Consider the following 14425-nt stretch of genomic DNA (forward strand, 5'->3'; position numbering starts at 1 on the left):
AGGTATTTAAAACATTCACGAGGAGAAGGGCCATACAACTTATCAGTGATATACCTTATTAGAGGATACTTGGCATTACAACTTGTGCAGTTTCAGATATTAATAATGCAAATTTTAAAACTTTTACCCTGCATTAAATATGCTCTTTTATCGTCGCATCAACTCATAAAAACTTACTAATATTATCACTAAGTTAGGATAAATAATGACATCTCGGAATACTACTTTTCATAAATATTTGAAATAGAGTAGGCTAAAGATTTTCGAATAAAAAAGTCTTTTAAATCGTTCTTTCTGAGTGAAATGCTAGATTTTCTCCATTAGTCATGCGAGAAGGTTAATTGTAACAATAATGAAACAAGGAGCATAGAATTAACCCAGAACTACCAACCTATGATAAAATTAAGAATAACATAGCATTTATATAATCTACATCTATGATTATATATACTCTATTTTGAGCCCCATATATATATATATATATATATATATATATATATATATATATATATATATATATATATATATATATATATATAAATTGTAACCCAAAGAATCATACTTAAAATTATAACTACATTTATCAACTATTTTTCAATCTTATTCAAAGCATGCCATTTACAACTTGAAGGTTTTTAAGAGTGGAATATTTTTATTATTTCTATATTATAACTAAATAATCATGAGGCGCACCAAGTAGTAATAAAGACCTCTATAAATTAGGCGAAGGAGACGACTCGTTATTTATCGATAGCTATGACCAATATGCACGGCTATTTATGGCTGTTGACAGTAATAATGACAAGGATTGAGGAAGGGCGTTGTTGGTTACTCACACTCCAGCTTGTCCTCCGGCGTGCCCCCTTCGAGGAGCGAGAGGTAGCAGGCGATGTCCTTGAGGGGCACGCGGACGGAGAGTACGTCCACGCTGGCCTTCCTCGTTACCAGGTGGCGGATATCAGCTGAAATATACGACAGATTAGTAGTTTCTTAGGTGGCGCTCGCTGCTTAAGTGGATAAGTTAGTCAACTGATAGTGTTCACACCTTGATTCGTATCGATTGGAAAACTATGGGAGCAGAGCGGGAAAGAAAATAATGTGCATAACTCTATATGGTGGAGAAGTATACCGATTGGGAAACCGTCACTCAACAGTACTATTTTATGAGTTGATACGAAATAAGTATTGCGAATTCCACAGAGTACTAAGTTCTTTCCAAACATTTGTACATGTAATATAGAACATTCTAAATTATTTTCTGCAAATGGTGGACAATCTAGATCAGTGCAGACAAATTTATTTTCATTATATATTGTTTCATTCTACTGGAGTTTACCACTAGAGGAGTGGCAAAAAGAAGAGAAAATATACTTCATCATATTAGTAAATATTTTTGTAATTTTATAACATGGTTAATTATCTCCTGAAATCTCCTTAATTATATTCGTGATGAAAAAATATCTCTTCACGCCAGGTTAAACACTTACCACTCCTAGAGTGGAAAACAGGAAATAATAAATCACTTGATTTAAGCATAAAAAATGATTTAACAGTAAAAAAAGACAACCACCAAAATAAAGTTATAATTTAATGCGTGATTTTAAATTTGTATTCGCGACACTTATAGGTCTGCTTTTCATGAATGAGCAATCCGATAAGAAACCTTAATGGCATCCTAAATTAATATGCAACCCGCGCATTTTGTATGTGACTGGTGCCATATACATTTACGGCGTCGCTCTTTTCAACGTAAGAAACTTAAAAACTAAGGCCTTAAAAATTCTGATCTCAATCTATGGGGAGTTTCATTTGTATGAGATTTACTATTATCTCAAGCAGAAGAGGAATTTGAGCTACCACAGCTCCCCTACATCACAATCTTCAGCACTCTTTCGCCAATCGAAGGGCGCTGCATCAAACTTTCCTTTGATTCCTCCTAACAACAACGCTCACTCCTCTTCCACCACATACGAAGAAATTTTTTGTTTGATTTTCTATCCGTACATTTTACCCTTTTAGTTCTTCTCTACACCCGCATCTCATAAGCCTCCAAACTACGCCTATCATTTTGCTGCAGCGACCATGTTTCATCACCGATCGAAGCCACGCTCCATACCCAATTTTTCACTAATATTTTTTCAGCATCGTTTCTCAACGTCCCTACCATCAATTCTCTCCTCCTAATGAAAATAGCTTTGACTAAAGTAATTCTCTTTCATATGTCCCTACTACTTTGAACATGTCGGGCCAAAATACTTCCAAGTTTGGTAAATTGTTACACTTGCACCAGTTTTTGCCATCATTTTTTAAAGTTTAACTTATCTTTTCTCTTTCTCGAAAACCTTAGTTTTTATTACATTTATTTGCATATCATACTAATCACAGTTGTTCTCTTACAAACTTGGTAATACTTGTAACCTCTTGGCTGACTGGCTAACTAAAGCTTGATCATCCGCAAACTTAACTGATTTAACGGATTCACCCCCGACTTTCATTCCTGTCTTCAGTTCTTTCCATGCCGTTTTTACCGTGTCATCTACATATAAGTTGAAATCGACTTCTAATGATGGACATCGCCGTCTTCTATTCTTTCTAACACTGCCCATTATGAATATTCCCTCGAAACACACACCTGAGAAATTTGATCTACAGGTTACGGAAAAGTAAGTCACCTATCCCTCCAGTCTACTTCTATTTTATGGAGTACAACCATTAATTCTACCCAGTCTACACTATCAAATATCTTCTACAATTCTATGATAAAAATAAATACATCCTTATTGCGTTCCTTTCCATTATATGCATTGCTAGAGTTTACTTCCTTTTACCTAAATCTGTGTTTAAATTCTTTCAGTTACTCCTCTAGTCCACCATTCTAATCAAATTGCCTGTATTCCATGGATTTCTTGGCCTTTTTCTAACTATCAAATTTTTCCTCCCCGAGAACTCCCATTTATTTCCTCAAGTTGATCGTATGCTCTGTCTATTTGTTCCTTCCGATGGTTAATTTTCGAATGTAGACCTGAATACTGCCCATCTTTATTGTTCCAGCTTTTAAATCTACTCATAATATTGTATCACTCACCTGCTCAATGCATACAACGCTTGTTTCTACCATTTTGTTCGATAATACTTCCCGATGACTATCTCTCTAGCCACTGTAATTACTCTATAATTTCTATGGCTTCGGTATAAATAAATAAACATATATAATCCTTATTGATAGTGATCGAATCTGAATGAGATCAGAATCTAAATGGTATATTCAACGTAGCGACAATCGGTTGCGATTTAAAAAGCATTTCAAAATTTATATTCTTGGCTATGTTAAAAAAATAATGCGATAGCCGATTCGCAACTTTAAAGGTTTTTGGTTGCATTTTTTCCACCCAAAGCACCCTGCTTATTGGTCAAAGTTAAAAAAATGAATGTATTACCTTTCTAGATTACCAATGGTGTAGATTTCAAAGTTTATAGAAGAGTATTGAACATTCTTCACAACCTTTAAAGTAATTATTCAAAATTACGAAATCCAGTATAATTACCGTATCCAGTGTTCAAACATTTTCCCTTTGCCATCATATAGTAATTGATAAACATTTTAAAATACTGTTGCTGCTTCCTCACTTTAACATAAAACACCTTTTTTAAAAAAAGGATTCTTTCAAAAAACTTCTCAATACTCTCTTTCTCGGTTTCTTTAAAAAAATGTTTGCTTTCCTTTGTATCCATTTAATTCCTTTCTATTCTCGTCGAAACCCGTATTTCAAATTTCTTCTATCTATTTTCATCCCTGAGAGTAAAAGATAAGTTCATGAAACATCAATTGCTATGCTCTACCCGAAATCTTGACTATTCCTTCCATAATGTCCCTACTAATACTCTAAGCTTTCACATCTATTCTTTTTTGAGTTCTTCCCTTGTTAGCGCAATTATTATATGACCTCATAGTTGTATTAATTTTTGCCCATAATTCTGCTGAAATTTGTCACAGTTTGTTTTTCCGGTTCGCATTTGCGCCCTCTAACTTCAATCCTAACGCACGGGTTATAACGTAAGCTGGTATGAGCCTAAATATTTCGTCTTCTTGTGTAGATATCAGCTTCCAAAGAAGCCAGGAAAAGATTCATCAGGTAAAATTTTTCCAACTATGCGTATTTGCAATTCAAATTTATATGTTACCTTCGGGGAGTAATAAAATTGCATTTAGGAGAGGAAATTGCTATGGCTGCGGTAGGTACACTTGACTTACCGTCCAGCCGACCGTTAGAGGCGCCAGTTGTGGGCAACAGGAGGGAATTGTTCGACTTCCTGGATGAGTTCCGGGAAGCAAGGCTATGGCTCTGGTGACTGTGGCTCGGGGAGGAGGACGAATCCGCCCCCGGGCCGCCCCTGCCCCTCACCGTCGCCCCCAACTCCCCACCGCTCCCTCCTCCCGATCCCTTGTTCTGCTGTTGTTGGATCTGTTGCGACGCCGGTGCCGGACAGCAAGAATAGGACGGCGTGCTGGTGACGGTGACCATGGGGTGCACAGCGGCTCCGAGGCTTCCTGCGGGACGAATTATCACAACAATGGGCACGGGAGTGTCCATGTTGGGTGGAGCGAAAATTTGGGAAAAAGTTCCCGTGTGGAGCTTTTATCCAAATCTTACCACAGGAAATTCAAATCGAGTGAAAGAAAGAACTCAAAGAAATTCACGTATCTAATCAGGACGAAGTTTTCTGGTTCAGAATTGTTTCAAGGGCGTGAAGTCAAGAATAACCTTACAAGGAGTCAATCAAATCTTGAAATAAATCGAGATTTTAAGACGCTAGTTTTTTAACGTGTTCGGACTTAGGCCTAACGTAAATGCTAAGCTTTCGTGAATTTTAAAATGAAATAAAGAAAATATTCCAAAAATTAATTTTCGGCTCATTAGATTTCAGATTATCCTGTAAAAGATTTCATTGCTATAGTATGTGATGGTTATCGGAGCACACTTTTTGGTCAAACACTTTGATGAAAATAAATAAAAATTAGATTCTTTTCCAAAGAAACTTATGCTATCAATTTTGATCATTCATTAAGAATATCTATTTTTATGTCCTTAAAACTCTTTAATGCTAAAAAGTCATTTCTGCTAAATAATTAAATTTCTGCAATTTATACTAAATAATTAAATTTAAAAAAATTTAATTATTTAGCAGAAAGACTATTTTAGGGACATCATCGACATATACATGTTGATAAAGGAAGATTTAAAGCGAGTATAACTGCTTTAAACGCCCTCCGCGACCTAAATGCGAGAGCGCGATATTGGAAATACGACTAAGTTGTCGAATAAACTGTGCTACTTTGGATTAGCGATAAAAGGGATATTTAAAGGCTTATGTAGCGCGAGTATTGTAATCTCTTTTCGCCTAAGATAAATATTCACTAGTTAGATGACTCTGGCCTTAAAAGAGCAATGCAATGAAAATCAAAGTGATATCTAAGGCTCTTAGCTGAAGATAAATTTTTAATTGCAATAATATTTCACAGAAATCACTCGGGAAAATACGGATTATTGGCTTATGCACTTTAGTTTGCCATGGTAAATTCTTGGAAATATTAAGCAGGAGAGAGAGTATATTGACAGTTTTAGTAATTAATATTTTAACTTCATCGTCATACTGCCTCAAAATACTTAACCTGTTTTCTGTTTAATTGCTCATTTCGCATAAAATTACTTGCATAGGAATGGGAATCCTCGACAAATTATTTCTCTTTGCCAAGTTCGTAGAAATTTGAACGAGCTATTATCACATTATTTCGGTGAATAATTTGAATATTTTTCTCAAAATCCATGGCGTAATATTTTACTTATGCAATAATGGCGTTTATGTAAGATTGAATGGTAAATATGATCAAAATTATCGATTATTTTTTGCAATATTCAAATGAATATATACGCTGGGCTAAATAATTAAGTTTAAGTTGGAACTAAAATATGTGCCATTCTTAGTAAAGGCTGGTTAAAACAACGTCACATATTTTTCCGAAATAACTTAACTAATCGGATTAGAAATAAATTTATTTCTTTTAAGTGTCCAATAAAATAACCACGGTCCACATTTCATTAGATTACAATTCGAATGCGTGAGAAGTATGAATAAAATACCAAACAAATTAGTACAAAAGCCCAGTTAGGAGTGAGTGGATAAGGAATGCCAAAGGGATTAGGGGACAACCCGTTTAAGAATTTTCTACGCTAATTGAAATCGAAGAGGGAATCGCTTCTGGGCATTCTTACTCACCTCTTATTTTTTCGTCCCGGATTCACATCCTCTCGACCGAATTTCCATCCTCCACCCAACTAGATTTTTACCGATACTTGAGGGTGAGAAACAGAGCTCGCTTTGTCCGGGCACGCGCGACATCCACATGAAACGATTTCTTTCCGGACTCCGGGGCGAGCTCGTTAGGGAATTTGAAACATTTTCCCGGAGTGGGGCAAAGCGGGTTGGCCGCAGGTTAGTGAATTCCGCCTCTCTTTACAGAACAACCTTGATTCCTCTATTTCACCCTCTCCAAATTTCGGATTATCCTCTTCTCCACTAACTTTATACTATGAGCACGATAAAAAAATCCGCGAGGCATGTTAGTCGCGTGTTAAAGATTTTTGATTTTTTAAATCATCATAAAGAGCAGAAACTTAGTAGCAGTCTCTCTGCATCAATGATGTTTAAACCAACGTTAGTGGCAGCCAATTTTTCATCATATTTAAAAGTACTACCAAGAATGTTTGCAGAATAACATATTGATGCCATACATATCCAAAAAAAGAGGAAACAAGTAAAAAAACAAAAGAATATTTTGCCAAAAGTAATATTTTTCTTTCTTTTATATAATTTAAAAGGGCAGAGCGAGGACAGAGAGGAAGAGAGAGAACGAGGGTTTACGGAGGGCATGAAAGGGATTATCCATCCTTACGGGAGGGAGAGGGATTAATGGGTCCACGCGGTAGGACGTCAAATTGCGTATACATCTCTCCACGTGTGCGCCTGCGCGTTGATTAGTGATTTTGAGTGGCATAGTGACGGCGCACTTTATCCCACACCTACACATTTCCCCCGCGCCACCTCCTCTCCAGCTCGATCGGCCTCCCCTGACACCCCCGGCTTCCTCGACTCATTCCTCGGACCAAATCCCTCCCTCGACGATTATACGGCGCACAAAATATCCGACCACCACGTAGTTGAGGTTTTCCAGTGGATAAAAATGAACAGCGGGAAAGCCCGCCATATTGACATGCAAGTGTTTCCTAGTAAGCAACTTACGGCCATCCCTATCTTATCCCTTTCATACCTTTCACTCAAATTTGCGTTCATATACACGAGGTGGGAATTTTTCTAATACTACTACAGCTTGAAGGAAAGTGATAAGCAACGATGTTTGACAAAGCATCGAGATTTGACAGTCTTTATCGATTGCTTATTAAATTTACTTTTTGCAGAACGACTTTGATCATAATTACTCAATTTAAACGTCATTTGGAGTTGATAAGGCTTTACAGAGAGAGACAAAACGCATGAAAGAAAAGATAAATTTATGCTTAAACTGAGCTAAGGGCAAAACGTGGGAAAATTAAATAGGCTAGCGTACGGACACATGAGGAAAAAATATGAGAATTTATCCATCATTTGGTTTTTATTCTCACGAAGAAACATTTTATATACCATTTGATTTAGAAATATAATATCGTTCGTATTTTTAGGATTAGTTTTAAAATAAACGGAGGAAATAGATTAGATAGATAGTGGGCGGTGGTCATGCCAAACGGTGCCAATTTGCTTCGTAAAGTGGGAACGTGTATAAAGGATTTAAGGCAGGATAGGTAAATTGGAAGAATGAGGTCAATTAAAAACCCTGACTTTTCTTCGATTCAGATTTCAAAGTACACTTGTCTCAAAATAGGGAAAAAGAATAAATAGGTGGTGGGTGAGATGGATATTTAGTTAAACAATGTAACACGCAGGAGAACACTTGCCATAATAATGATTAAGTTTTGTACTCTAGTTTAAAGGATGTCCTAAAGAAATTAAAAAACACTGGATAGCTGAAATGACCCAAGTTTATGGGAACGGACTTTACTACTAGGAGAACAAAGAAGGCCGGAGTCATGCCGTATTTGCCCGAGTTCTTTTGCAGTGTGAATTCACGAACTCGGTAGTGGTTCGTTACAGCACTATTTCTCCATATATGATCATAAATATATGCTCCAACATGCTAAAATTTGATCCAATAAGAGTATAAAATTTTACTATTTTTATAAACAGAAAAGGACACCACGCACAAAACGTAGATCCTTGATTCTAGGTTCTTACCATATATTATGAAATAAAAAACGAAACAACTGGCATATATAATTAAATTGATATTAAAAACTGTTTACTCAGCTTCCAAAATTTGATGAATCCCAATTAAATCAGGTAAAGTTTAAAAAAAAGTCTCAATCGTTTGTACTTCAAGCTGCTTTTGAAGCGTTTGTACGCCTCAAAAGCAGGAAATTTTGTTTTATTACACCAGAAGAATACCAACCTTGTAAAATCCCGCGAATAAAATAGATTTAAATCGTACTTATTATATAGATGATGATTGAAGTAACTCGTACGTTTGTCTCGAAAAAGTGAAGCTTTGCTTCATCATAAACTATAGATTTACCTGCTCCAAATCGACGAACTACATTTTCTACGGAACAACCAGAGAGTAGTGTAAACACGCGAAAATTCGATTGAAACAGCGCGGAGCACCAACTGGTGGTAGGTACTTCAGAATTTCAGCCATTAAGACGGGTCAAAAAGTTCCCATAAGAAGGAGGGGTAATGATTCATATATACAAAACAATTGACTTTATTATCCAAAGGGAATTGAAAAAACGCAATTTTAAATCTCTTTTTCAATCATTCACCAAGCGATTTGGGTTTAATGCTGGGGTCGGAATAATTTTATGGTTTACGAATGGATATTGAAGTTAGGTCATGAACTAATTGAAGTGCTTTAAAAACACGATGTGAGCAAAAGAGTGAATATGTTCGTAACTAATGAGAATTTTTAAATAAAGAACGTAAAAATATGAGAACTCCTGTTTGGGTACAGCAAAAGCTTTTGACTTTTTAATTCCGTATTTTTTAACTTTTGGAAATTTGAATTTAATATTTCAGTAAAGATTGATTGCTTTCAGAAATAATTTTATGCAAAACAATAGTCTGGATAATTTAAAAATAAAAAACTTGACATGTCGTAAAAAAGAAAAGTGGAGTCACGAAATATTAATGTCCTTTACGATTCTTTATAAACTTTTTTAAATTAATGTTGTCAGGTTTTATGACTATTTGCATTTTACACATGCAAGTAAAAATAAATAATAGTTCAGACGGCGCCTTAGTTAACATTACGGACAATTTAATCGATAATAATTTAGAATTGATTTCGTTTCTAGGAAAACATAGCGTCAAGTATGAAAACAATTATATTAATATTTGGATTTTTGTCGGTTTTGGGCCAAATCAGAACAACGAAACATTCAGGAACATGGAACTTACTTTTACTGCTGAAGGCAAAAAGAGAACAGGAACCGCAAAATTGTGGAAAAATTGGAAAATATATTTTAAAATATTTTATTATACAAGAAATATGCAACACGATAAATTTACCTATTTTGTCCATTGAATGGATTAAAATTTGAGGGTTTTCTTTCCCGATATTTCCAGGAAAAGTAGTTACCAGACTATTATATTATGTCATTACCAAATAATTCGAAATATAATTCTTTTAAAAGTATCCAACGCATGCACAAATATATAATTAACAAAAATTAATGCTGTTTGAGTGTGTTCTTTTTGTTTTGTAACCCTAATATGCCGTCATTTTTTCCTCCTGACCACACCAATCACTAATTTAAAGTGATATGAAATATGTATCGCACATGCTGCATAGACTGGCAAATAGTGTCCCTATTCGGCGATTTTTGTTCATAGTTACGATATTATAATAGAATTTGCAAATGAATTTTTAAAAATTTCAGTTTATCAAAACTTTAGTTGAGGGATTGATTTTTGACGATTAGGTTTGAGTTTGGATAAATTCTTTTTATAAAAACCTCATAATTAATTTCATAAGGGTTTGAATTTTATTCATCTTCATGTTGCCATGCAATTGTTACCATCGCGTTATTGACCCCTTATACTGCTTGAGATTGATGGCAAATTGCGTTGAATTATAGTATTTAAGTTCAATCTGAGACATTCATTATTTTCAGTGATGCATCGTATAGCTATTGTTTTACAAGATCAAATTTTGAGGATCAATAATTTAATATTGAATAGATATGGGGTTTGGGATGGGGGTCATTGGAATTTTAAGCTTCAAGCTGGAAGGTATTTTTTGTCTTGAATGTTTGCCTGATGTAATTGGACGAAATAATAAACAATCAATGAAAGCCCACGTAATTACAGGGTTCGTCCGGAAAATAAGTGTACTGAGCTCAGGAAAAAAAATTTATTACACTTTTACATATCTTAAGCTAATATTCCTCAAAATAGGACCCTTGTGAGTCGATACACTTGTTCCAGCGGCGTTCCCATTCCTGGAACGCTCCCGCGAAGGCATCATCGGGAACCTCTCGAAGACACGTCGTCACGGCCTCTTTGACGGCGTCCAAAGTCCCGTATCGCGTTCCTTTCAAACTCCTCTTTATCTTCGGGCACAGAAAGAAGTCCGGTGGTGCCAAGTCCGGGCTGTAGGGCGGGTGCGGCAGCGTTACCACGCCGTGCTTGGCCAAGAAGTCCGACACGACAAGCGCGGTGTGAGACGGCGCATTGTCGTGATGCAGCCGCCAGATGTTTTTGATCGCTGGCCGGACGCGGGCTATTGTTTTTGGCACATTAAACTGCTCTGCTATCATCCGAACACTAAGACGACGATCAGAGTTCAGTACATCGCGAACTTTTCGCACATTTTCGTCGGTGAGTGTCGTTCATGGGCGTCCAGGCCGTGGTTCGTCGTCGACCTCTTCTCTGCCCTCCACGAACATCTTGTGCCACCGAAAGATCATGTTTCTGGACATGGCTGACTCCTCGTAAGCCTGGTTAATCATACCGACAGTTTCGGTAGACGATTTTCCAAGCTTTACCGCAAATTTGATGGAATAACGCTGCTCCAAAAACTTCGGCATCGCGTTCCGTGACGTGGGTCGAGCGTGGAGGTTCGCGTTAACAGAGCTCCTCACTACACCACAGCTCAGAGCCGACTGCCTTTTTCAGCGTCACTTGCCAACATACCCCCCTCCAATCGCAGCCCGTCAGAGCGGTGCTGGGCGCTCCTGGAGCGGCGGGAAAAATCAGTACACTTATTTTCCGGACGAACCCTGTATGTTCCATATTACGCTTACTGACTAAGTTGTAAAGATCTTCAAATTTCCAATGCGTGCAAATATTTAAAACTACTTATTTTTTATTCTGTGTTATATAAAAACCAAAAATTGTCGTATCCCCAGTACAATATTTGCTGGAGTTATTAAATAACACACGTATACAGTTTTTGAAAAGTGTCTATTGAATTTAAATAAAATACATAATAATAATGTAATGGTCAGAGAGAGGTTTTAGATGGACTCTCAAAACTATTATTTAAAGCTGAAGACTTGTAGAAATCGTTGCCCATTAAGGCAAATTCTCTTCTTAGTTTAAACCGTTATTTAGATACACCTGCTTCCATCACCTTTTATGCCTTCCAAAATACATTTTCGTTTCCTACCACTACCTTGAATTAATAAACCTTAAGAAATATTTCTTCAATTATGGAGCTTATTTAGAAAATGTGATTTCTGTACGCAATCAGTTACGATTACGGCTTTAAGACATTAGAATAAACATATTATTTATACGAATGAGAATATCATCTCAATGTTATTATACTATTGAGATTATTATGGTATAATATAATTGATTAAATTTCCGGCCTCGGTGGCGGCGGGGTAACGTCCTCTGGCCAAGGGTCGCGGGCTCGAGAAAACCTTCCCGCCTAGTTCGGTTTTCCTTCATGCAGGGCTTGGGTGTTTGTAATCGTCTCCATTGTTTTCACTGCCAATAGTCCGTTGTAAAGGCCAAAAGGTGCTGTTTTCGGACTAATATTGAATAAATAAATAAATGTATAGCCGAAAATTTAATCAATTATATTTCCGATAATGATAGGTGGCACATCTAAGTATCCACTTTACCGCAAATTACAATGGCAACGATTGATTTTGAAAATAAGAAGATGCTTTACGTCATTCCGAATTGCGATATAAATATTAATACGCGTGACAGATATAAATATTAATTCATTAAGTTATTTAAAAATCAGGAGAAATCATCAATATCTTTTTATAGTTATCGCCATAACCTCTACCGTTAAACCGATTTTCCTCTGGTAAAAGTCTGCTTACGCTTCTAGGGGTTTTTGTTAATGGTAGCTCCAGGACTCGCGTTATTTTGATTTTTGTAGTGCTAAATCTAAAGATAACGTTTTATTTGTCCGGTGCGATATTGGAAAGGAAAATTGCGTGCTCTTGTTACGAAATTATAAGACTATCACGGGTATAATTATGTATATTCAATAAAGAAAAACAGCGTTATTTCACTTCAATGGTTAAGAAAAACTCACTTCAACTTGAGGTAATTTGATTATTTTCCTAATTTCAAATTTTGCTTTAATGCAGCAATTCTATTTTTCTTAAAGGAAAAAGAAATGAGATATTTTTTGAGTTATTATATACTTTAAATTTTTTCGCCTCACGAAAAAATAAACATTTACACTTATGTTTCCATTTGTCGAAAAAAAGTTGAGTTCACCAAGTAGTAAGGGCATTTGACGTGTGAAAGAATTTATGAATAAGCCCATATTTTGTTAGTGAAGATCCAACTGCACCTAAGCTGGTGACCCTTCCTCTCCATCATTGCGGTTATCTCCTCGTTGCATGCATTCCACTTCGCAAGCCACTTCCTGCATCCCGTTCGTGAAACCCAACTGCGAAAGCCGAGGAATAAAATTTGCCATCGTGGTGTATAATCACGCGAGAACGGCCGAGCTGCGTCGCTCCTGCTTGTGACAGGGTTTCCCGGTGCTGCGGTTGATTAGGGATCAGCATATGCGTGGGGAGAAGGGCAGGGTCGATCCCCGGGGAGGCGAAGGCTTGGAAACCCATGACCGCCATTAATGCGGCAGTTTCCGCCAGCACCGATCGGTGTGCCAAGGAGAAGAAAGTGCCTCTTCATCACCACATCCTCTCCTCGCACTTCGGTAGGGCAAAAATCCACCCAAGCGTGAACAGAGTTTGAGGAAGTAGCGCTCTCCACACCTTCTCTAACCATTGAAAGTGGAACGGGGTTGGCGATAAGGTAATTCAATCGTTGATACCTAAGGAAAATGAAGAAATAGGTGAATTTTTGCTTTCACACTCGGATGTTATGATCTTGATCTTAGATATTATTGGTATGAGGTCCGCATTATTCATAATACAATACTTTTAAGCTTCACCTTCCTCTTCCGCCAGATTTGGGGAAAATACACCCCTGTGCGTGGTATAATGGATGATGTCTTGAGAAAAATAGCATTTTTAAGCGCGTTTTTGAAAACTATGAACCTCGTAAAACCTCCAATGGTAAGGTGATCATTTCTTTGGGATCCATCACAGAATATCAATTCAAAAATCCTAGAGAAAAGCTTTCTGGTCCATTTTAAACTCCTCTGGTAAATATTTGTGGGCAAATTTGCATTGAAAGTATCCAGAAACACGAGTATTCGACGTTATTTAAGTAATTACAAAGGAATCAATCGTAATAGAGTAATAGCCTCATGAGGAAATCATACAAATTCCGTGCTACTTAAGGCAGGGCAGGTCAAATTGACAAAACAAGAGAGATCAAATGGCAAGCATAGAGGTTCAAGGAATTGATTTTCACTCACACAGTTAGCTACATTTTAATAGAGCAGAAAAAAAACCAACGACTTATCTTTTTATGCAACTTTATTTTTGCCTCCGTTATTTTCGGGCTCCAACAAACACTGAAAATATTCTTCAGCGATGGCTTGAGGGTTTTTGCAGATGCACGTAATTCAATAATTCATTCTCCCCTGCCATCTTCGATTCTCACTGCACTAGTTGCAGCACATGAGCTACATTTCATCATAGGTATTTACAGCTCGCAGTGACGTTTTTATAGTGTGTGACCAAAGAAAACCGTGTCACGACTTGTTTTATGCCAAGAGGAGGACGGCAATAAGCAAATAAATGTGATGGAACCTATGGCCATAATCCTTAACGCTGAGGAGACGACCGGATTTAGTGTCTCAGGATCCTTCTTGTGATCTAATTTTGCCCGTTTATTTATTCATTTCTTGAGCACTGAAGTACCGCCCAAA

The 14425-nt window shown here is 36.8% G+C and overlaps 1 protein-coding gene across 1 annotated transcript in view; it reads right to left on the reverse strand.

The window, feature by feature from the left end:
• Positions 1–14425, reverse strand: part of Dgk (diacyl glycerol kinase 1) — an 87567-nt gene that overhangs the window by 40362 nt on the left and 32780 nt on the right. The window contains exons 5-6 of the mRNA XM_071582636.1: positions 4253–4549; positions 837–962 (exon numbers count right to left, since the gene is read on the reverse strand). Coding sequence (XP_071438737.1) covers positions 837–962; positions 4253–4549 — 423 coding nt within the window. The remainder of the gene's footprint in view (positions 1–836; positions 963–4252; positions 4550–14425) is intronic.

The sequence above is a fragment of the Hetaerina americana genome, unplaced genomic scaffold (genome assembly GCF_022747635.1).
Source record: "Hetaerina americana unplaced genomic scaffold, ioHetAmer1.1.p SCAF_1, whole genome shotgun sequence".
Taxonomy (NCBI): domain Eukaryota; kingdom Metazoa; phylum Arthropoda; class Insecta; order Odonata; family Calopterygidae; genus Hetaerina; species Hetaerina americana.